The sequence below is a fragment of the Gopherus flavomarginatus genome, chromosome 25, assembly GCF_025201925.1.
Source record: "Gopherus flavomarginatus isolate rGopFla2 chromosome 25, rGopFla2.mat.asm, whole genome shotgun sequence".
Taxonomy (NCBI): Eukaryota; Metazoa; Chordata; order Testudines; family Testudinidae; genus Gopherus; species Gopherus flavomarginatus.
The window spans coordinates 14,578,044-14,603,029 of NC_066641.1; the positions used below are offsets into that span (position 1 = coordinate 14,578,044).

At 44.3% G+C, this 24,986-nt stretch overlaps 1 protein-coding gene across 9 annotated transcripts in view; it reads left to right on the top strand.

Moving 5' to 3' along the window:
* The window catches only part of ATP6V0A1 (ATPase H+ transporting V0 subunit a1), a 44,386-nt gene extending 21,785 nt beyond the window's left edge, over positions 1-22,601 (top strand). For 3 of the 9 annotated variants that reach the window (XM_050934568.1, XM_050934570.1, XM_050934571.1), the window contains exons 15-23: positions 467-585; positions 1,034-1,250; positions 2,084-2,191; positions 2,925-2,999; positions 5,959-6,066; positions 6,849-6,866; positions 10,008-10,125; positions 12,130-12,301; positions 22,128-22,601. In XM_050934568.1, the coding sequence (XP_050790525.1) occupies positions 467-585; positions 1,034-1,250; positions 2,084-2,191; positions 2,925-2,999; positions 5,959-6,066; positions 6,849-6,866; positions 10,008-10,125; positions 12,130-12,301; positions 22,128-22,221 (1,029 nt within the window). In that variant the 3' untranslated portion in view covers positions 22,222-22,601. The remainder of the gene's footprint in view (positions 1-466; positions 586-1,033; positions 1,251-2,083; positions 2,192-2,924; positions 3,000-5,958; positions 6,067-6,848; positions 6,867-10,007; positions 10,126-12,129; positions 12,302-22,127) is intronic. The other 6 variants (XM_050934573.1, XM_050934575.1, XM_050934574.1 and 3 more) reach the window with 4 other exon arrangements.
* The last annotated feature ends 2,385 nt before the right edge of the window (positions 22,602-24,986 follow it).

The following is a 24,986-nucleotide window of genomic DNA, read 5'->3' on the forward strand; positions in this document are numbered from 1 at the left end:
TTGACTTGTCTCTTTATAAGCTATTTGGATTCGGAAAACTGCCCTTAAGAATTGATTTGCATTTGAACTGATCCTGTATTTGACGTTAGAGGGGTTTGCTGGTATTAGAGGCCAGAAGACACTTTGTTCAAAAAGGGAACTGCACGATTCTTTCTCAAGCAACAGCACAGATTGTGGCAGGAGGAAAACTCAGAACTCCAGCTGGCCACCTTGGAAGTGAGCAAGGCTCAGACCTTGCTCTGCTTAGGTGCTGGTAAGATCAGGGAAACCACAATCCCTGAATTTGAGGTTGGCTGGTAAGTGAAGAAACAAGATGATCGAATGTTTATTTTAAAATGTGTTTGTAAAATGTATAGTGTCCTTATTTTCAGTTCCTGGTTAGCTTCTTGTGCTGTAAATGCTGCTTTGGTTCAACTGTCTTCCTTTTGCTAATTAATTCGGATTGAATCCATGTTGTTTGTGACAGATTTGGAATATTGCAAGCAACAAGCTGAACTTCCTCAACTCCTTTAAGATGAAGATGTCTGTGATTCTTGGCATCATCCACATGCTTTTTGGTGTCACACTGAGCCTTCTCAACCACATGTGAGTGCTCTTTGGTCTGTTTTTTACTAGGACAATACACTTCCACTAGTGCAGAATGTCTGTATGAGATTTATCAGGTGAGATTAGATTGTTAGGTTTTCTGATCTAGCTCCTTAATGCCTCTAAGACCATAAATCTTGCAGCAGGTTTTAAGATGGAGAGATTTCAACATGAGTTATTTCACTAGTCAGGAAACATTTCATTATGGATATTTCTCATCCTGCGAGACTATATTTGCATATCAAATATTTCTGATCAAACTTTTAGTTCTAAAGATGATTAGAAATGCAGAAACTGACAATTCATTTGTTCTGAAAGACTCTTCCTCTTGTATTATCTGTTAAAAGTTAATTTCACTGTCTTAATCTGCATTCAATTTATCTAACTCATCAAATGTGGTGATGCTCTAACATATGTCAAACTCTCTCTGATTCCTCTTTCTCTGTAGCTATTTCAAGAAACCACTGAACATCTATCTTGGGTTTATTCCTGAAATGATTTTCATGTCGTCATTGTTTGGCTACCTTGTTATCCTAATTTTCTACAAATGGTCAGCCTATGATGTTCACACTTCAAAGGATGCGCCAAGCCTTCTAATCCATTTTATCAACATGTTTCTTTTCTCCTATGCCGATCCCAGTAACAAGATGCTTTATAAAGGACAGGTATGTGTCTCTCACTACAATGATACAGGGTGATTGATGGTTTGTAATATGAGAAAGAAGCTTTCACTCCTAAGAGCTTAACTACTGCAGAGGAAATAAAATATGAAACAAGAACCTAATGATTTAGGGTGGCACGCTTTATCCTGAAGCATCCTGAGGTGTTAGAGAGACTCTTTTTGTGGCAATTGTTTTCACTCCTAGGGTAGGAACACAAACAGTTTTGAACCAAAACATTACAAAGAGTAACTTCTCCAGCAGAGAATCCAGGTCTTTCTGAAAGTAACTATCAGATCTTGAGCATGATCAAGACACCAAACGCCCTACCCTTTTTATCACAAAGTACCATGGGTTCTTTAGAAACCAGAAGTGGTTAGGACTTATTGAAGTGGACGTTAAAAAAAAAAAAAAAAAAAAAAAAAAAAAGTAGCGTAGTGCCATCTAACTCTGTGCTAAGACACTAGTCACGACAGACTCGAGAGCCACTCCCTTTGCCACCTGACAAACGGCCTCTGCCTGCAAATCCACTTAGATTTCCCTTGGAGGTCTCTAACCCGAGTGATGACCACGCCTCCCTTGCTTGGGGTGTACAGTCTGATGTGAACACAGCCTGAGGTGACACAGCTTCAGACAAACACTAAGAACGGTTCAGCTCCTGTTATAACTATTGCTTCCCAACCAGCAGACTGAAGGATCTGTGTACCAGGGAAACACTTGTATATGGGAGTTATTCACAGTTGAGAGTTGCAATGTGCATGAGACCTGTTCTGTAAAGTACCTTAACAGGAGTGGAACATTCACTGCATCACCTTGTACCATGTCTGTTTGTTCCACAGGTAGGGCTTCAGTGCTTCCTGGTGGTTGTCGCGCTGCTGTGTGTGCCATGGATGCTGGTAGTTAAACCCTTGGTCCTTCGCCATCAATATTTAAGAAGAAAGCATTTGGTGGGTGACTGTTTTTGGTATTTCTGGTTACAACTATTAGTAGTTCAAAAGCTGTTGGCTCTGTCTTGGTCTTGGATACGTAGGTTCACATTGGGGCATGACCTCTGAAACCCCTTTGCATGTGTGCACACACGAAGACAAGTGGGTTTTACCAGACATGAGGTGTTGCCTGCTTGCCTCTGAGATCTGAATCTAGCTCTGATTCTGCATTAGAAAACCTGTGTAGATGCCATTGTAAAATAAATACATCCTGCTTGGGTACTCTCGGTCCATATAGGAGCACAGAAGCCATTGATTATTGAACTTGTTTCTGTGCCTTTCCTTGGAGGCCAAGGTGCAGAAGCAGAGATACAATTAATAGTGAATTGATCAACAGTAATGTCATCAACCTGATTAAAGGAGTTTAGATCTAAAAATTAGACTAATCTTTGCTTGTGAATGTGGGAGCTTATCTCTTAGGGTATCTTTGTCTTTTGTGGCTATGCAACTGTACTTAAATATATCTATAAAATGTAGGCACCTGACATACATGCACTGAGGCTACTTGAAAATTCTCCTTGCATGTACGGCAGAGAACTGTTAGGATGTTACAGTCCGTCAAAGTACAGTTCAGTTAAAGACACTCCCTCTCCCTTCTCTGACCATCTTCCATCCTCCCATGTCCCCTCCATTCGTCTCCCTTTCTCTTTTGTTTTTCTTCCTCTTTCCCATTCTTTCTTCCATTCACTATCAGGAAGGGCAACCCATGGAGGGCCAAGTCAGCACAGTCCAGAACGCGCAGGCACTGGAGGCAGCAGCAGCTGCAACAGTGAGTGGCTTTAAAATCATGTGACGGATTTAAAGAAGGGGAGTTGGAATTACACTCCATAACCTCTGGAATATTATATACATATCTGCACTTCCTAAGTGGTTAACGAGATCCCCCTGTGGTAAAGCAGTCCCTGTCTCGGCAAGATACATTCCAGTACCCTCAATATAATTGTGATGCATTCCTAAATAGTCATACACACAAATGAAAGAGAATAACTAAGTGGCCCTGTAATGCAAAGACCCTTCTCTGGAAAGTGCTGGAGAGATCCTAGCTCACAAGAATGCCTTGTCTTCAGACCTCCAAGATGAAATCCCCTTGTTTTACCTTCTTGCATATTTGTTTTTACAAACCAGATTTGACCTCTTCTGTTTTGAAATCTTTCTGTTTACATTCCATACTCCAAAAAGTCATACATATGTGTGGTCCTCTCAGCAGCACTAGCCCTGTGGTTTCACATCAACAGTTAATGGGTTGTTTTTTTTTTGTCTGCTTCTTTATGGGGACTTGTAGAATCTGATGTTACTGTGAAATAGCTGTGTACCAAACAGAGCTGTGTGTAAATCTACTACCATCCATGTCCAGAGTCCACGGCCAGCTAGTGAGTGAAGCAGCCTTCATGGCTTGCTTCACCAGAAGGACACATTTCAAGTTGTCACAAACATGAAATGTGGCCTTTCTCCAAAGAGACTAAATCATGCAAATAAATTGTCTGAATTGGATTTTGCATTCAGCCTTATACTATGTGACCAACTGAAAATCAGGTTTAATATTTAGATAGTAAACATTTCCATAACAAATCTTTAATAATAGCCTTGCAAGAAGCTTTCAGGAGTGTTAAGAAACATCTGGATAATTGCATTTGTGTGAGATCCATCAAATGTATTAGGTGTGTAAAAACGCCAGCTGTGAATGAGGCTGTTGACATACCTCTTCTAACACAATCCTATCCAATGCACAGCAGAGGGCCAGATCCCCACGTGATGGAAAATGTCGTGGCTCTATTAATATGAGCTGAGCTAAAGCAATTGACACCAGCCCAAAGAGAATATACATTAGCCAAGTGCATGAGAAAAAGCTGTAAGCTAATCTTGTGTTTGATTAAATAACTCGTGTCCACAAATCTCCAGTGCCTAGAAATGTGACTAGCAGAACACCACCTTGATACGAGTTTCAAAAACAGAACCCAAACACAAGCCTTTTTGCTCTTACCTTGAAGTATACTTCTTACTATCTTAATGTGTGTCACTTTTTTCTGTATTCTGTTTTCTGTTTTTTTTTTTTTTTTTTTTTTCAAGTAAAATGTCTGGAGTGTATTTGGAGGTAATCTGGCAAGAGTTAAATAAATCCATTCCAAGTTTGACACCTGGCCTGACAATAAATTGTATCAAGACAAAAACAAGGCTTTGAAAACCAGTCTGTTTATAAGTGCATTGTACTAATAATCAGTGCATTAATGTGAGAAAAGCAAGCATGTTAGACTGTTGCTCCGTATCGCCAGAATCCTGATGAACTATGAAAGCAGAGATGGAGGACACTAAGTTTGATCTTCTTTGTTTTTCACAGTCATCCTTAAATTATAATATTTTGAATTTAAAGCTATGTTTACATTTCATACCCCCAAAATATTTGTTTGTGTCAACACTGAAATGCTTCTGATACCTAGGTATTATAGAGAGAGGCACCTGAATAAATCATATCCAATTGACTTTTCCTGTTACCTGTTCTATGGGAATTTTCCAAAATCAGCTCTAGTATATGCACACCTATAACTGCTAAATGCACCACTCTGTAAGGGCAGATGCTAATGTTGTAGGTCACATCATATATTCACTGCATTTTATATTTGCACCTTTTAGGTCCGTCAAATTTTAAAGTTCTGAACATATAAAGTAGAGTCTCAGATTGCCAATAAGTATTTTACTCCATGTTACTGGGTGTTTTTGAATGAAAATAGAAATCTATCTACAGTGTGCAAAGGTTGGTTGCTAGCAGTTTAGAATCCTGAAAATAAGGTTAAGTGCAAATTAGATTTTCATCGTCTTTCTAAATTCCACTTACAATGCCTGAAAACTCTATTGTAAGAGAACCTGTCAAACAGTGAATGGGCTGTGTCATTATTGATGGTGTGTGTTGTATACTTGGAGTATGAAGCCTGTAGCAGGTTTAATGTAACTGAACAATGATTACGCTTCAACGTGCAAAATGAAGCAGCCCTAACTTTACTAATTTGATCAGTTAAGACCAAGTGAAGTTAGAACAGAATCTGTTTTTTAAGTATGACCTTTAATGTTTGAGGAGAAACCAAAGAACGGTTGTGTCTTAAGTACTGAATGTTTAAACAAATGCTTATCAAAGGAATCATTTGCACAGTTCAGAACTTCCATGTAAGAAGGTCTGATTCCCACCCCAACCCCATCCGTGGCAATGTGTGGTGTGGGCATGCCTGGTACAAATTGGTGCAGAGCAAGCATATATGTATGTTGTTAGCATGTGGGATAATGCTGCTTCGCTATTTGCCAGTAAGTGATTTATTTAATATACAGCAGTACTTGTCTTTCTGTCAAAAATTCCAGGAGTTCCCAAAGCTCTTGGGTTTTGAGCAACAATTTGTTAAATATTTCCATCAATTTCAGCCTATCTGTCACTTTGAGAGAATGTGGCTCTTGGTCAAAGGTGAAATTATTTTGTGTAAAGCTTTATAACATCAAAAATTAATTCAAAATTGGTTTGTTTTTCAGACTCAGCAGTTATGAGCACGTTTCCCACTCAGTCAGGAAGAGCAGTATACGCCATTTGTGAACCATGTTTGTGCCTTGACTCTTAACATTTACTATGTGGTTTTCTTTGAGCTGCTGCTGCTTTCTGGAGGTGTACAAAATGCGTTCTCTGATCCCTTCCACAAGCGTCTCACTAAACCACGGCAACACTCTACTCTTTCTCTTTGTTCACATTTTAGGGAACTCACAACTTCGGTGGGATCCGGGTGGGCAATGGACCAACTGAGGAGGATGCAGAGATCATTCAGCATGACCAGCTTTCTACCCATTCTGAAGATGGGGATGAGGTAAGCGTCTGATCATCCTTTGCTTCGTAACTATAAAGCTGGCAATGAAAGGGGTTATTTCCTGCTTAATATATTTACTAGCTTCTAAGATCCTAACTCAGTACCAACATTGCCAGTGGAACTGGAACAGTAGAAATCAATATCCGTTCTAATTTCCTGCTTCCTCACGCTGCCTTCCACTCATCCTCGTGACTGTTAACATCAGTGACAGTTCTTGGCACACGTCAAGGAACATATGTGGCCCTTTCTGTCTGAATTCTTATTACAAGGAATGCCTATCTGATAGGCAAGTTCCCCCTCCTGTCCCCCGTCCCCTTAGGCTAAACAGTAACATCTAGTCAGTTGCCACGGATGCATTTTACCCAGTTTATTCTCCAGTTGAAATGGTAATTGTGTATTTATTATTTGAGTTACCCTATTTATTTATTTCTCTCTCTGGCATTATAAGCCTGTGTTTAAAATAAATCCAAGTGCTGTATTTCTTGAGTAATCAACTCTTGTTCCAAATTCACTTTAACATGTTTTCCTAACTGCCCTGCTTTTTCTACCACACCTGGGGAGAAAAAGGGAGAGTGATATTTGTCATCTCGGGGACATTCTGCTGCCTATTTGGACAGGGTAGTGGACTGCTGTTCTTGGGCGTTACGCAGCTGGCACAGTGTGTGCTAACCAAGTGCTACCACTTAACTATGGCATGTGAATAAGGGATTTGTTAAACTCATGTTCATGATTGATGTTCTGATTGTGAGACTCAGCACTAAATGTAAATTTATGTTTACAAGCCTGCAGAGGATGAGGTGGTAAGATGACAGCCAGCTTTGCATTCATATGTATCTGTGCCATTTCCCATCGATGTAAATCATCTGCTGAATTAACACATGATTTTTTTTCATGCCATGTGACTTGTTTTATCATGAGGTCTAGCTGTTTACATGTATGGGCCACTTCTAATACTCCATACAATATCATCTCCATTTTAAAATACCTTGTCTGAATTGCTGCATCTCTTCTTAAATTGTTTGCTTTCTTATCTCCCTTGATTTTTAGATTGCAAATCCTTCTCAGTTGACCTGCAAAGCTGTCGATCAAAAGATCTACAAGGGGCTTCTAAATGTTCATTATAGAGTTGCCAGAGAAGCAAGACTCAATTTGTTAACACTTTTACAAAACAGATATAACGGTCTATGGGAATGTCTAGGGTTTTTTGCAAACTGCTTATAGATCACACACACACACACACACACCCAGGTATCATCCAGAGCTAGGTATTTTATTGACTGAATGTTGCCCTAAACACATGCAGCCAAATATTGGAACACACACAATTGGACTAGCTGATGACTTAGAGAATCAATATTTTTCTCTTTAAAAGAGGGGTGAGAATTGCTCATATTCAAACACAAATAGTTAGGCTCTCGGAGAGTTGGAGCAGTATCAAATACCATTTGGGAACAGACTGTGCAATCTAACCAGCCTCGCTGCTCTTCTTGATGCGAGAAACTATTATTCTTCTTGTTCTTCTTACCTGCCCTGGTCCTAGAGTTGATATGCTAAGTTACGCTTTTTGGGTGGGTGTGGCTCCAGACTGTAGCGGTGCCAAGGGAAGAGGTTGTCTCTTGGGAAGCAGTTTGTTAACCTTAAGAGCAGTAGTTCTGTTCGTGGGTCTGTGCTGTTAGTGTACCTGGGTGCTTTGTTTGTCCTTTGTTTTAGCTTTAAGTGAAATAGACTGGTATGTGGGGTGTCCATGCAAAAGGCCCTTGCACATTCTTCTCCAAGAAAGCTGGTGCATACAATGATAAAGATATGGGTTGCTTCACCATCAACAAAACCTTCCTCAGATTTTTTTTTGTTATAGGCGGGTCTTGGTCTTCATAACAACAAATGATGATAGAATGTACTAGTGTAGCTCCATCTCCACACAGCCAAGAAAAATAGACATTCCTTTTCCATTCCAGTTCCCACAAGACCTTTTAGATCATTACATTTTTATCTAGCTCTATAACGTTTGGGGCTCTGGTAACTAATGTTGATACAATGACAGAAGTTGGTCTGATGGTGAAATAACTATAGAGTTCTTCTCAACCCTCAAGAACAAAGATGTTCAGTTCATCCAAACAGTACAGCAGAGAAGCCTAAGTGGATAACCTCCTCCTACACTGGCACTTGTTGGCTTGTTTCAAGACTTGCCCTAAAGGGTCAGACTTCAGCTTCTAGTTCCCTGTGTGTAACCCAGTAATGTCAGTGCAGTTCACACATGTAACTAGAAGCAGAATTTGGTCCTATGCATCTCAGGTGTATGACTGAGGTGAATTTTCAATGTGTTGAGTGGGGCGAAGTCTCCTAGAACGGGGAGTGGTGACATTCTAAACATACCACCATGGTGTACTCTCAGATCTCCCCTTTATCAAGTTGCTGGTTTTATTGTACTACCTTATGAGGGTAGGGCCTCAGAGCTGGAACAGCTGTGTAATCGTAAACCTGGAATGCGTAATTCTGAAACAACTGTCAATGTGCATAAAAGTCGTGGAATTGTGGAAACTTTGCAGTGAGACACTTTTTTTTTTTTTTTTTTTTTTTCATTTTGCTGAACATGGATCTTTTAAGAGAGCTGTTGCCCTTAGGGATAAATCCGAGAGCTGGTGAAATAGGCGTAATGCAGATATATCTGATCACGTTTGAATGACATGAAGGCACATGAACCTTTTTCTTAAAGAAGCAGAGTGAAAAATAACCATAAGGCTGCAGGAACTCTGCTGAAGCCATCCCACGAGAGCCTTTGGGTTGAAGCACAGAAGTGGTCGTCTCCCTGGCAGTTATTCACGAACTCTGCCATGTGCTGTATTTATTGTTTAAATATTTGTCGGTTTCAGTTTATTTTGCACTGACTTGCTGTACATGCTGGGCAGAGGACTCTGTTTACCAGAGCAGGTTTTACTGAGGAATTCTTGCAGTTTATGCTCCTGTGAAGAGAGAGATCTGGGCTCTCGACAGCTAGTTTGACATAGCTGTTTGAAATGTTTATTGCTTTGGCTATTTAAAGGGGGAACAAGAATAAAAATAGCATGCTGTATTCCTTTCGGTGTCGGAAAATTCTCATCCCCTTTAACGTGCTTTGGAGAAGTTCACGGCGCATGGATTAACGCCAAGATGCAGAAACATGGGCCTCTTTTCCAAGCTGCAGTGGGGCAAACTATCCTACATTTATTTTGAAATCATTTTGAATTGATTGCCAAAATGCTTGAAAGGCATAGAGACTGCAGATGGAAAAAGTGAAGCAGAGATGAGATTTTCAAGATAACTTTTTGTGCGTTATTTCTTCTTTCACAGAGAGCCAGTTCCTGCTCTTACAAGATTGCTTCCATTGTTTCCACAGCAGTGCGAAAGATGCAGTATTGTCTCAGGCTTTGTCTGATTTTTTTTTCCATACATTTATCTCATTCCTGTGGAGAAGGAAAACCGTATTTGTAATCCCTCTCCTCTTGTAGAAATAGATACTCCTTACCAGTGTGTTCGTACAGAACCACTTTTTACTGAACAGTGTTTTCCTGGTAAAATCCTGGGTCCGATCATAACTGTTTTCATTGCTTGTCATGTGAAAGTCGACATTTTTTAGTCTACAAATTGCAGTGTTAGACTCATAGAGTCTAACACTGCAATTTGTTGTTGAATGTTGAATGTGTTGAATGATTATTTCTAATTTAGTTTCTCAGATTTAGGAAAAAGTGTAAACTTTCACTGCAATTGTGAAATTCTATTTGATATTCTTCCTAAATGATCTGTATCCAAATGGCCAGTAGAAGAAATGATCAGTAAGAGCCCAAACAGTGCCCGTGTAATAGCCCCAGTCAGTGGTGCCGCTCCCCTAATCTGCCAACCCTTGCTCATTACAGCTGCCTTGCAGCTGGTCTCACTCCCTCTTTGCTCTGTTGTTCTTTCTGCAGTTTGATTTTGGGGATACGGTGGTACATCAGGCCATCCATACCATTGAATATTGCCTGGGGTGCATTTCCAACACAGCATCCTACCTGCGGCTTTGGGCGCTCAGCCTGGCCCATGCACGTAAGTATCTTTCCCAAAGCTGGAGGTTTGATCAGTGTCTCAAGATCAACCTGGACAAAAATGTCCTGGGGAGATGGCCTAGGCATGTGTGTATGTGCCTCAGAGAGAAACTGCCCTAGTGTGTGTGTCATGTATTCTGGGATGCACGCCGGACCAGTGAGGGGTTGTCACCACCTGCCTTGCAACCTTGGGTGCCTCACAGTGTCTCACTAATGTAGCTCCCGGTTTGAGCTGCTCACAAACAGCCAAACAGTATGCAGGTCACACCCTGAGTGTGTGTATCTGCAGTCCTGCTCCAGCCACTCTGAGCCCAGCAGCCTGTCAGCAAATACCAGCTACTCTCTGGCTTCCCGTAGCCTTGGGTACTACCTGTAGGGTGATCTCAGCACATTCCCAGTCCTAGATTTTCCCCCAAAATGTGTGTTCTGCATGGCCCAGCCTTCTGGACAGCTCAGATATTGGGGGTCCAGTGCCCTTATAAGGGGTCAGTGTACAACAGTCTGCTACTTTAATTGGGGTTACCAAACAATTCTGTTTAAACACAACGCTGGATTTCTTTTGATTAAAGAATAAAACAAGTTTAACTACAAAGAGATTTTAAGTGAGTACAAGTATTAGGTGCTAAAGTCAGAAATAGAGAGAGAAAGATAAAACACTTCCTAGTAGCGAAGACTTGGTTTTACCTTGAACCAAGTCTAGCTTGTCCTTACCACGTTCCCTGCAAATTTTCAAGTTAGGATCTTTCACAAAGTCCCCAGTTCTTTCCAGATGGAGGCATGGAGTCTCATGTAGTTGGTTAAAATGAAAATCGATCGGTTCCTGCCCTGCTTTGCTGCCAAAGCAAGGCCAGTTGCCTGGTGATGGCCAATCAACTTTGACACGTGGCGAGAGGGGTCAGCTTGTATTTTGTCTTTGAGAAACTAGCTTTACCCCCTCCTCAGATTTGTCTGATAAACATATTTCAGTTATTTCAGCTCATCTTCATGACTTTTTCTGTAATATTGCTGTACATATTTCACCATGATATTATTAGTTTTTCAAATGATACCTCACAAGGCATATTTTGTACAAAGATGATTACACTAGTATGGAGGGTGTGACTACAGGAGTGCGTTTGGTCAGTGTGATAGGGTCAGGCTGTGCTGGGCTCATGGTTGGCGGGCGTTATTGACTGGGGTAATCAGGATTTTAGCCTTCGCTTGTCATTGAACCTTGGTGTGTCAGAGTGTGTATAGACTGGTGGCACTTGTGACAATGGCACCCAAATTGAGTTCAGTGGTGGAGGCTGCAGTAATAACTTGTCAGGAGCCCAAAGGAATCTGCATAAAATGGAGCAGATTGCAGCTTCCTTCACATTTTAACGCAGAGTTGCAACCTCTTTAGAGTACAAAGCCCAGGATGAAGTATTGCACGCTGGATGAGGAATCCATTGCAGATCTCCATGCCGCCACCTTTGGCTCATGGGCTGTGCTTTGACCAACCTGTGATATGGTCTGTGTGTGAAGAATCAGTTTCATGTGTTAATTTCATAGACCAAAATTGTTCAGCCTACCAAAAAATGTCCTTGGTCAAGTTTAATTGGTAAGTTCCCTGCTGCTCTCATGTAGTGCGGCAGATGCAGGGTTGCTCCATTCTTGTGTGGGTGACTGTATCTGTAGTAAGAGGCAGGAGTGGTCGCTGCCCAGAGTCTGCGTGTGCAAGCTGTGGTTATGAAGAGCATCCTGGGCTCAGGAGGGGTGGGTGGAATTTAAAGCACTGGGCAAGTGGCAGCTCTGGCCTTGCAGCCTGTGCCGGGAATTGGAGTTCAGGTCCTGAGTTACCCGGCTGCAGGCACTTCCTGTTCAAGTGGAAGCATCCTTCCGGCTCCTGCAGTGCTAGAAACGTCCCAGCGGGGTGGGAACGGTTATTTCGGAATGTTACCTAAAGCCCACTCTCTATGAAATGAAACTTCCCTTCACAACCACCCTGAAATAAGCAGCATTCTTCCCGCCCTTCTTCCTGCAGAGCTTTCCGAGGTGCTCTGGACTATGGTGATCCACTTCGGCCTCAGTGTGAGAAGTTTGGCTGGAGGTTTTGCTTTGTTCTTCATATTTGTTGCTTTCGCTACCTTGACTGTGGCAATCCTTCTGATCATGGAGGGCCTGTCGGCGTTCCTTCATGCGCTCCGTTTGCACTGGTAAGTTTCCTAGAACGTAGTGGTTTTAAAGCTGCTATAAGCAAGATGATTACTGATGATTCACCGCCGCCATGAATGCTATCTCCTAAGAAGCTATATACACTTCCCTTCCCACCCCACCCAAGCAAAGTTTAGGCTTCAGTTATAAAATTCAGAGTTGGTAATGATGTGCTGAAACCGGCGTTGTCTGGTGCTGCTGGGACATTGTGTGCATAATAGTACTGAATGTAACTAAACTAAGTGCTTGTTCTACAGTGGCAGACTAGCAGCAAGAGGGTTTTCAAACCTCATGGAGGCTAGGAACCTTATTTTCTGCTTTGGTGGTGCCAGTAATAGTCCTCACTCCCATCTTCTACAGTTAAGTCACTAGGCATTACTGCAAAGTAGCTGGCATAACCGTTCTATGCCACACAGAAGTTCCACTGAAACCAGCTAAACCTTTCTTGGCAGCCTTGTTGAGGTATGGAACGTTTGGGCCCTTCAGCAGTTTCTCTGTGTTGCCTGATAATGGCATTTGTTTCTCTTGTCTCCTTAATGTTGTTACATCGTGATTGATAACTGCAGTTCCATGTGCGGCCAGCAATATCGTTAGTCCATCCTTTTTCTCAGGAAAACAGAACAATAGCAGTTACACCTCAGCCTGAGGGGATCATTATCAAGATCTGGTTATCCAGATCTTGTGCTGGGGTCAGGAGAACTATCTGTATTGGCCCTTTCTTCTGCAAGAGAAGTAGACTTGTTTCCAGAAAGGACAGCTGTGTTTTGAGATAGGAGAGATTAAGCCAGTGGTCTGGGCAGAGGTCACGGCTGAAACCCTGATTCTTTGAGTAACTCGTTATGTGCCTTTCCGTTCAGCTTAAAGTGAAAGAAAGCCCTGCTTACACAGCAGCCAGTGCGAGCAGGTGGGATGAAGAAGGCTGTTACTGATCCCTTTGTAGCAGTTAACAGATGCAGAGGATTGCAGCGGGAGAACCTGGAGGGGTTTCTCTTTCAGGAGCTTGGTGGTGGTTATCGTAGATATACACCTTACTCCCAGCAACAAATGACAATGGTGGGTCACAGTCAGCCCTGACTGCAGATTTGCTTCTTCACCCATTTTAATGGGCAGTGCAGTAGCTCTTTAAACTGGGCCTGGCTGTCTTAAGAAAGTTTATTCTTACATTCGGTGTGTTGACTGTGCTGTCTTGCTGCCTTGTGGCTTTCAAGGCAGAATCTGGAACTACAAAACTTTCTTCCTGGAACTCAACTCAAATTTTTTAAATCTAATGTTAGGAGCTCTCTGAGCTGTAGGTCATTGGTTCAATCCAGTAACTAGATTTTATACAGCCAGTGTACCCAGTTTCTCTTTGCTGTTTCCTCTGTTTAGCTACCAAATGACTTGTCCATTGTTCTTTATGTCACACCCTTCCTTACATTTAACTTGCTCAGAACATAGAAAGGCTGTGTCTGCCCTACGCACCTTTTAGTGACACAGCTGCTAAAAGGTGTGCAGTGTAGCCACTTTGTCAGCAGGAGAGAGCTCTCCCAACAACAAAATAAATCCACCTGCACCAGAGGCTCTCCCGCCGACAAAGCACTGTTCACACCAGCGCTTTTCGGCAGTAAAACTTGTCTTTTTGTGTTTTTTGAGGGGGTGGGAGGTTCACACCTGAACAACTGAGTTTTACTGACGAAAGTGCAGTGTAGACAAAGCCTTAATGTTACCCTTCTGTGCGTCTAGAGAAGACACATTCGCCGCTGCTCTTTATTAGCAGTTCAGATTGTGTATATTCAGGGAGTCAATAAGTGAAGAGAAGTGAGATTACTCAGTGGAGCATAATCACTTTCACTCTGGACCTGGGTGGAGGGAGTTCCTTGTCCCTGTTTTTAAAGAGCACTTATTGCCCTTGGACTTCCAGTGTGACTGGCTCTCTCTGGTGTGATCAAAGGGACAAGACAAAAACAGGAATTGATAGAGCTAGCGTTTGGGTTCCCCTCAAGCTACACCTAGAACTAGACAGGAGAGCCTGTGAGTAACTCTCTCCTCCTCTCCCATCCCCTGCAGTAATTTATTGCATCAATTCTGAGTTTTTCATGGTTGGCCAAAAGAAGGAAGCGAAGTTGCGAATGTAGCTTGTGCCGTGTTTGGTCCTGCTCCGAGCTCACCTGCTTGCGGTTCTGTCCGTTTTCTTTGTGAAATGTGGCACTTACAGTCTGAAAATAAGAGCACGAGGATCTTCTTTTATTTGCAAGGAGCACCTAACATAGCACCACTTTTTCTACCCTGGGTACCTTGGCAGTCCTGTGGCTGGAAAGCCAAACCCAGTGTGTCTTCGAGACAGGGAGAAGAAATAAAACTGTTTGAAGTCTTTTTTTTTATTTTAATTTTTTTCCAGTAAGAAATCAAATGTGATGGTAATGACGACTGCAGCTTTTGGGACTTCCTCTGATATCTTTTTGGGATGAAAACTTAGTCCTTTTGCACCCCCTAATGGCACAGTCTCCAGGTGCATATTGAAGCCTTCCAGTGTGTTCAGGGATCTTCAGAATTCAAACCACACAGTCATGATTCATACATGAATTCTAAAGCGTAGCCATCTTGTGTAGGGAGGGGATCTCTGCTACACTTGTCTGCAACTCCTGAAAATGGTTGTTGGATGGCGCTTCTGTTTTTCCTGGCATCCAGCCTAGAAAATTTCACATTGGTTACGTTAGAGCCCATTGCTTCTAGCTGGTGTTCCTTGTCCTCACACAACGGTCACTGACAATATGTAGCAGCAAAGTCCAGTGAAAAGAACTTTGATCTTGCACCCACTGTAGTGAGTTCTCAGCAGACAGGGCCAGACGGTGAACAGAGCGTTAGCTTGTACACGATGTTCTGACTCTTCAGATGTTTAACTGCATCTTTGAATTAGCAGCAGGCCCAAGTCTCCTCTCTGAGCTGTAACGTTCGGTCACACATTTGCACAGAGGTGGTAGATTATTTAAAAAATCTTTACAATTTTTTCCTTCAAAATTAAAAAAAACTGATTTTTCACAAGAAAAATACTCTGAAAGTATGGACTGAAATAAGCGAAGCAGGTATATTTTAAAATGGACACCCCTTCTGCTGAACAGTCATAGCCTCTGTATGTATGCCCGGAGCGCACGCAGGTAAGGCCTGATTGAAAGCCCCCTGCAATCAGTGGGTCAGACCAGGTGTGATTTATATTGTCCACAACGTAGCTGAAATGGAGCTTTGCGCTATGCCTAGTTTTTAAGTACAATTTTTAAAAAATATTAAGCTCATGGAAACACTGCAGGGAAAGTGGCCCCATCCCAGTAGGAGACAAGCTGAGAGGAGACAGTGGGGCTTCTTGAGCCAAGAAATGGCCATAACAACATGGAACACAGTTGTTGTGTAGAACAACTGCAGAGTATTTACTAGGAAACTTCTGGAGTGAAGTCGTATTTCCCCTAAACATAAGTGCCTTAAACCTGTAAACTCCGTAAGAGCAAATCTGCTCGTAAAAGTTTGACGATGGGAAAAGCAATTTAGCAAGATAAAATGAGATCTCAAGTACTATACTGAGACTGTCACTTGGGTTACTCTCATCCCTGTGGAACAGTCATAAGTTTCTTGGTCTCCAAATAATCTATGAGTGTTCCTTTGTAGTCTAACCATTAAATCCACCCACTTCCAGTGCTGTCTTTTCTAACAGGGAAACTCAAAGGAACGGCTCTGTAAGAGCTTTGTGTCAGATTAGTTGGCTGTGTGTAGCTGGGGAAGAGGAGTCACATATCTGGAATTTTGTCTGGTGGGTGGGTCATTCAGTCTTCATGGAATAGAGAAGTCATTTAACATATGCCTTGCTGTGGAAAAACAGATTAATGTGAGGTCTGCCTGTCACGCCCAGTTGGAGAAGATTTATTTTGTACTTTTTCAGAAAATACAGATTCCTCCATCAGTAACCTGGACTATGTTTTTGACTAATGTTTAACTATCTGTTGAAACAATAAAGCTCCCAAACTTTGGCAGTGATATCATCCTTGCACATCTTTAGTTCCCCCTGTATCCTATCCCTACGGTGGAGGGTAGGGATAGGATACAGAGAGACCGAGACAAATTGGAGGATTGGTCCAAAAGAAATGTGATGAGTTCAGCGAGGACGAGTACAGAGTCCTGCACTTAGGACCGAAGAATCCCATGCACTGCTACAGACTAGGGACTGAGTGGCTAGGCAGCAGTTCTGCAGACAAGGGCCTGGGGATTACAGTGGACGAGAAGCTGGATATGAGTCAACAGTGTGCCCTTGTAGCCAGGAGGACTAACAGCATTTTGGGCTGTATAAGCAGGGGCATTGCCAGCAGATCGAGGGATATGATCATTCCCCTCTACTCGACATTGGTCAGGCCTCATCTGGAGTACTGTGTCCAGTTTTGGGCCCCAAACTACAAGAAGGATGTGGAAAAATTGGGAAGAGTCCAGCGGAGGGCAACAAAAATGATTAGGGAGCTGGAGCACATGACTTATGAGGAGAGGCTGAGGGAACTGGGATTGTTTAGTCTGCAGAAGAGAAGAATGGGGACAGATTTTATAGCTGCTTTCAACTACCTGAAAGGGGGTTCCAAAGAGGATGGATCTGGACTGTTCTCAGTGGTAGCAGATGACAGAACAAGGAGTAATGGTCTCAAGTTGCAGTGGGGAGGTTTAGGTTGGATATTAGGAAAAACTTTTTTTCACTAGGAGGGTGGTGAAGCACTGGAATGGGTTACCTAGGAGGTGGTGGAATCTCCTTCCGTAGAGGTTTTTAAGGTGAGGCTTGACAAATCCCTGCCTGGGATGATTTAGTTGGGGATTAGTCAAACCCCCTGCTCAAAGCAGGATCAGATACCTCCTGAGGTCTCTTCCAACCCTGAGATTCTATGATTAGGAGATCTTCGTTGCAACATGAAAAGCTGCTGACTCAGCTGTTTTGAAAATGCAGGCTATAACTTTTATTTCCCTTTGGCTAGTAACTTTGGATGCTTGTTTTAAATATCTCTTTTATATCTGTATTTGCTTTTCATTAATACAATTTGTGGCATCTCTGTTTGGTTTAAACCCAGCCGGGCATGTTGTTCACTTCCTTGAAAGCCCTATTCCTAAACCTTGGAGAGAGACAGAGCTTATCTAGTGACAGAGGCCTGTGATCAGCCAACCCCCATGGACCTGGCATTTATAAATTAGCCTTGCTAAATGAGAGCTTCCCCTTCCCACCCATTAAAATGCCAGGGGTGGCTGTGGAGTAGGCCAGGAAGTCACTGAAGGATGCTGGTGTGTTCCAGTTGGGAGGGATGTGTGGAAGCTCCCTGTTAACCAGGGTTAGGAGCACTCCTTGGGTTCAGTGTGGAATGGATGGGTAGCAGCATGTCTCAGATAGAAGGAGAAGTCAGGTCAGCTGTGGAGGCGGGGTGTTGAAAGTTTGGCTTGGCATTTGTTGCAGGGGAGAGGATTATCTCAGCAGCCATGCTGTCAGCTTCAGGCTGAGGGTGTGGGAAGCACTAGAACTAATGGATTGCAACCTGCTAATTTTCCAGGGGAACCATGCAATTCGGACTTGGCTTAGGTCACTCAAGCATCCATTTTTCCCAGCCTGTTACCCATCCCTGACTCCAGTGAATTAATCCCATGCAGCACCCTGTGGATGGCACACCTCATCCGTTAACCAGCTGCCACGCATCTGCACCCCATCTCAAATGTATTAGATGTATTGTTAAAGTTACAGAACAGGGAGGTTCCACGTCCTTGCAACTATTGTAGGAAACTTGATTAAAGATGGAGTCAGCTGTGCAGACTTTTACTCTGAGCGATATTTAACCTGCCTAATTGTTGGTGCTGCAGGAACTCAGTAAAATGACCAGGCACTGCCTGAGCAGCTGATTCCAATTCATTTCCATGCTGGAGTCCCAGACCCATTTCCATCACCCCAGCAATACTCTAGCCCAGTGGTTCTCAAACATTTGTATTGGTGACCCCTTTCTCACAGCAAGGCTCTGAGTGTGACCCCCCCCTTATCAATTAAAAACACTTTTTTAAAATATATTTAACACCATTATAAATGCTGGAGGCAAAGCGGGGTTCGGGGTGGAGGCTGACAGCTCGTGACTCCCCCATGTAATGACTTCACGACTCCCTGAGGGGTCCCGACCCCCAGTTTGAGAACCCGGCCCTAGTCCAAGTTGAGGAAGGTCAGCTAGTTTATAGTGAATTATGTCATTTTGGCAGCTGTTGCCGAATTTTTGGGAAGGTTTTGTTCACCAAGTGTGTATTTTTCTTTTTTTCTGAGTATATAAGACAACCCGAATGGCAGATGCTTGCAGCTCAGGGTGCTTATCTTCCAGGCATGTGGAGAGGATTTTTTTTGTGCTCTGTGTTGCCTGAGCTGTGTGCCACTGATTCACAAATGCTCATAGAATGTGCTGTTGCTCACCCATTGGAGGACAGTGACATGGATCTTAAATATCCCTTTTGGCCGTGAAGCATTAATTGCTTCTAAGTCTCACAATGTCTGGATCGCTCCAAATGGAGGGGCCCCCGTGGGGGAGGGTCACAGTTTTGGATGGATGGAGATGTCAGAATAGACTGGTGAGCCGCAGACAGCTGTGTAAAAGAAATGAAAAGGAATATGTATGTGCTGCTTTGTGGCCAGCTGTTCTGAGCTGTAAACTGAGAACTGAGGTTGGGACGGATGGGCAGGCACACACCGACTGCCCTGCAAAGCTCTTGGTGTTTCATCACCAGAGAGGGAATATTACTTTCCAGGAGGCATGGATGGGCTTCGAGTCATACTTGGCTTGGAATCCAGTGGGCAGACGTGGGTGTAGTGAGACCCAGCTCAACAACTATTTGTTGTTTTGAGTTTTGTAAAAGGCCCTGAGCTCCAGGCAAATCTCGTGACCATAAGCTGCGTGCAATGGCTTTAAAAGGGTATCGCCATTTTGCTTATGTGCAGGAAGGGTGGTCAGCCATGCTGAAGATAAAGCCTGGCCGAATAATCCTGACTAATCTAACCACAGGCAAGGGCCACTTGACTTCAGACCAAAGCAGGCGCCTCTTTCAAGGGCAGGCCCTGAATTAGGTTCCTAAATCAACACTTCAGCACACTTAGGTGCTAGGATGCAGCTTATACACAAGCATAAAAATTTGACTTCATGGCTTAACAAAACGCCTTTGTAGATGATCTCAGGTTGGGGAAAGTACTTTACCTGTGACCCTGCAGTTCCTGGGGATCTCGTGCTGTGCCAACGAGCAGTTGGTTGGAGAGGCCTGTTAATATGAAAACTGACATGGAAAGTCCTGGGGCTTTGGTGCAAACCGAAAAAGTCCCTGTTTACTTGAAGTGCAGAGCTAATGATTTAGTGAATTCTTGCATGGCGCTTGATCAGAAACAAGAGACACTCTACAAAGTTATGCAAGCACACCCGGGAGCAGCAGGCATCCACTGCTGCAAAGCAGAGCTGTGTGCTCTGGCCCTTCCTGGGAGCAAATGCAAAGAAGCATGTCAGGAACTTTCTTTCGTTCAGCTTTGGAGTTCTGTTAAATGAAAGGGACCTGGTATCCCCATCTACTTCACCCGCTATTCCTGTGCTGCAGCAGCTTCTCTTAGACTCAGGGTACCTGAGGTGGTGAGAAGGACTTTGTGCATGCCTGATAGGAGCTGCCTGAGCAGGGGGATCAGAAAGATTAGCAGTCATGGTTACAATTTCATCTACTTGTGATTCTCTGTGGGACCCAAATGCTCACCCCTCTCCCTCTTATTTCCCCGTGCTTCCAGAATAGGAATTAGTCACAGGGTGCTTATTGGCAGGGTTCCTGTAAAACCCGAGGACCTTGGCAACGAAGCTTTCACTCCCACGCGGAAACTGCTGCTCATCCCAGAGATTCCTTAGCAGGGAACTCTGCCCCTGTGTGCACATGCAGACAGGAGAATCGATCAGTAAAGTGTTTGTCAGGAGAGTCATCTTTGCAGACTAGGCCGTCAGTGACTTTGTGAGCTGTATCGTGGTAGTCGCTCAGGACTTTTAGAATTTGGTCGCTTTCCAAAGAATGTTCCCAGTGTCCTTGTGACATTTTTCAGTTTATTCCATTTAAAAATATTCATCATGTAAAATGTGTCCTAAAATAATGCTGAAAAATTATTCTGCTAGAGCTCCTGAGAGAGTCAGCTGATTCCTCAGAGTGCCAATTTGGTTCCAGTGGACAGGAGAATGGAAAGTGTTTCTCATGGGACACACAGAAACACTGCACTTGTTTTCATTATGAATCATGGGTTTTCTTTCCATATTTGGCAGTGTTTTGACCCTCAGGCAGCTGTCCAGGGTCATTCCTTTCCAATTTTATTTATTAGGGAAAACAAACGAAAAAGCGAAGTTACTGCTGAGGTTCTGAGATAACGTGTATATCTCTGTTTCTCCAGGAGCACCCTGTGAGGGACAGGGAAAATGTGCTTCAACAGCTAAACACAGACGACTGACTGAGGGGGCTCTAGAACTTCCCTCTCCCTCCCCCCGCATTTTCTAAAGTATTTAATAAGAAAAGTTCAAACATGAAGTGTTTCATTCGCTGTAGCACATTTTCTGTAGCCTGGGGGAGAAGGGGACTGTGTAATATTCCTGTCCCCTTTTGTACCGTTTTGAAATAATCCTGACTTTAGCAAGAGCCACCATTGATCATGTGGACTTACTGGCATTACAGCATGTTGGCATCAATCTGTGGGAGACCAAATGCTCCGGGAGGGTGTCAGAGCCTGGAAAGGCCATTTCACTGAGCATGGCTTTATTTTATAACCTGCTGGGAACAGTGTCAGAACCTCCAGTGATAACTGTGCCTGAAGCTTACGAGGGCTCCCAATACAACGACTTGCAGCTTACGGAGAATTGGGCAGGTCTAGATCCGATTTCTGAGAAAACCACTAGTTCAGGTCAAAACACCTCCAAGCCCCAACTGAGATCAGAGCCCCATTGTGCCAGGCTTGATCTAAGGCCCTGACCCTACAGCAGGCTCCCCCTGGGTGCAAGGCTCCATCCAATGCGGGCAAAGGGTGCGAGGAGGGAAGTTTTGTCTGGGGATAATGTCCTAATGACGTGTCTATCAGTTTTCCAAGGTATGTTGGTGGAAACTCAGTTGCACGGGATGTTTTAAAGCGTAACTGGGCAAAGCCCTCAAGAATCTTCTGCAGAGAACCATCCTGGCCCTTCCCAAGGGCTGGAGCAGAGCGGGTCTCTAGATTGAACCAACACTCAGAGGCAATCTTTAATTTTTCAAGAAAAATGCAATGAGAGACGAGGACAGCAGGCATTCTTACAGCCCCCAGCACGAGGGAAATGCAAACGTATACTGCTGATGGTTTTCACTTGTTTGTTCTTTCAACGTTCTGGTGGGGTTTGAGGGTTGTCTTTTTACCATGGGAAGCCCCAGCATAAGACCATGAGATCAGGGTGTGTATAAATGTAATCTGTAGAATGTGATTTTTTTTTTTAGAAACAATATCGTGTAGGAGACACGTGTTCCTTTCGTTGTCATCTAAATAGTTCCATGTGACACCAGCTTCATGGATTTCTCTCCATGTTTGTTGCTTGTGTAAAATTGATCTTTCTCCGTGAAAGCAGCATTTTGACAGTTTTTTCTCCCTTCTGCCCAGGAGCTGGGGGAGAGGAGAAATCTATAATAGTTCAGTTGGGTCCTGATCCCTACCCTCCTGCTGAAAGCTTCATTTCATCTGCCTGTCCTAATGTGCAGATTTAATGAGGTGGTAGGCAGTCCCCACTTAGCTTCTGACACTGTAAGTAGCTGCTGCTGATCATTCTTTCTCTGTCTCTTTTGCAGGGTTGAGTTCCAGAATAAGTTCTACAGTGGCACTGGATTCAAGTTTCTCCCGTTCTCATTTGACAACATCCGTGAAGGAAAATTGGATGATTAGACCCTCTCCCTCAGCCTAACTGAGCAGTGTTAGACTCAAATGCTGGTGTGTTGTGCTGTGGTTAGCCCTTGTCCCCTGTGTGTTTGTGTTGTGAAGTTGTGTGTAGCTCCCCTGCCATGATGTGCTGCTTCTGAGAAAATAACTTCTTCTGCAGCGCCCGAAGTATCTGTCTGAGGCTGTTAAGTGGAGAGCTGTGATGTCCTGTAGCAGGCTTAGCTGGCATTGCTTCAGAGTCACTCCTTTCCGCCCTAAGCAAACAGCTTGTTCAGTGCTGGACGTGTTTACAGTGGGGGTTGCATAGGAATTGTCTGGACTTGGTGTATTTAATCATGTATCGGTTTATGATATTGTACAGTAAGTAGCTCCTTGGCAGATTCCCGTAAAGCACTGTAGGGAAAATACAGCCTCCTATTGCATAAGGAACAGGATGTGCAAACTTCGGCCTGCCTGTAGCCCAGCTAATCTGAGGGAAGCATTTAGAGGGAAGAGTCTGATGTCTTTGCTGCCTCTGTTTAAACAAACTGAGATCCGCTGATGCACAGAGGGGTCTTGAGGAAAGCTGGGGCTATGTGCAACCCAGAGCAGTCCCTATTGCTTCCACACATGCAGTATTCTTACTTTGCTTGAGTGAGGTGTTCTTGTGAATGGTGCTCTCCTCACACCATACTGCTGCGTGCGCCCTAGCTCAGGGAGCCGGGGACAACAGAGCACACTTCCCTCCCTCGGCTGTAGCCTCCTTCCATCTTCAGTTGCAATTTCTAGCCTGCAGCATTCTTTCCCACTGCCTGGTGCTGGGGGAGCTGGGTGGATGGGTTCTGGCACACTTTGTGGAAGGGTCCACTCACACTTTCCAGCCCTGCCTGTACTCTCAGCCCGTTGAGCCAGGTCTCTTGTTTCCTCAGCGATGGCCCAGCATTTCTCAAACTCGACACAGACATGTGCCCACCATGGTCTGCACCGAACTTACCTAAAACAGCACCGAGCATCCATGCTCCACTGTAACCTGGGGAGCATGATGCAGAGCCTGCCAGCAGAGACCGGCTTACCCTGGCACAGCCTGACCCTGCAGCCTGCACGTTTGTGTTGTCATGGGGGCTGCAGTTTGTCTGCCCTGCTGTCTGTGCAAAGAGAACTTACCTGCTTTCCCGCAACTCTCCAACAGCCCAGATCCACATGTGCCCCAGGCACGCAAGCGAAACAAACCCAGGGCTGGTGCAGTGGGGCAGGGAGTGTTTTCTGTTTCCTCTCTGGGACTGGGGTCAGTGACCTTCCCCACAGAATCAGTCAGTGCTGTTTGGGCTGTTTGCAAAGTGAAGAACTGGGCAGGGTCTTTGGGCTATTCAGTTCCCTCAAGGGCCGAACGCTGGACCTCCACAAAATTCCCAGTTCTGGCTGACCCAGAGAGTAAGGCCCTGAATTCAGAGACCTTGTGACTAGATCAGTGCCAGGGTCCTGCTTTGAACTGGGGACGGTCCGTGTGGTGTGGGAGGGCTGGGCTGTCGTCAGTCCATAATGGACCGGAGTGGTGGAAGCAGGACATCCTGGGCATTTATTTGGTCCCTACGGGAGCTGCAGCCGGTAGTCATGAAGGTGTTTCTCTCCCTTCTCTGTCACACGTGTACGTGTGCACAGATAACTGCATCTGCTATCGTGGAACCTGTCACTTCTTCTGGTCTCAGAGGCTCCATTGCAATTGTGGCTTTCTCTTTCTGTCTGCCAACGCTGGCCTATTCTTAGTAATCATGCAACCAAGGAGCGTGTTCCAAAAATTCCGTTGTTCATCATTCTGCCCCTCGGCCTGGGCTGTTGATACTGTCCCTGGGACTTGGACACCAAGTGCAGGAGTGGCTGGTACTGATACCAGACCCATGTGAAACTCCACATTCTTTCCCTCCCAATGGAGTGGAGGGGAGTGGTAGGAGCCACTCTTCAGGACATGGGCATTGCATTCCCTGCTGGATTGGTGTGGCTGAAAGATGGGCTCCGGGCTGTCAGTTGTGCACCCGGAGTTAGTAAAAGCCGATATTCCAGGGACTCTGAGGGTTGGTCGTGCTAAGTAACTACCACACAGTCTGACATCGGATCAAGTGTTAGATGGCAGATAATTGCCCCAGAGAACCTCCCAGGCACGGCCAATGTTATGCTGTCTGACCTGACAGCTGCACTTGTCCTATCCAAAGAGTCACCTTGTGAAGGGGCAAAGTCTGGGACCCATTGCAATGGCCTCTGTGGGAACAGGATTTAAATATAGTCGCTCGGAGGGCGGCAGGTGCCTGTTCCCGTGTGTGGGGTGTGACTAGTTGCTTGCCTTCCCTGTTGGAAATAGCCTCGGGAGTGGAGATGTGTGTTTAAGCCCTCTGGGTGGCACAGTCTGCTGAAATAGATGCACTGTAAGGGGCGGGGGGTGAGATCGTGCCTGGATCATTTAGAACTGGCCATCCAATGGGAAAATGGCATGAAATGCAGGATTCTCCAACGTGGTGTGAGGAAAGTTCACAGCAAGCACTAAAAGGAACAGCCCGAATGTCTGAGTGAGGCTGGGTGGGGCAGACAGGTACAGGCGGGTGTTTCTAGCCAAGCCTGTGTAACTATCCCGTGTGGGACACGTGTGGGGATTTGCAGTAATTGAGCCGAGTTCTGTTTACATGTTGATATCACTGTGTTTACAATCCTGTCTTGTGCGAAGTGTAAGGTGAAATGAAGTCTGGTGTGCAGCCGAAGCAGTAACACTTAACTACCCTGCTGGCTTTGTTGTGACGCACCCC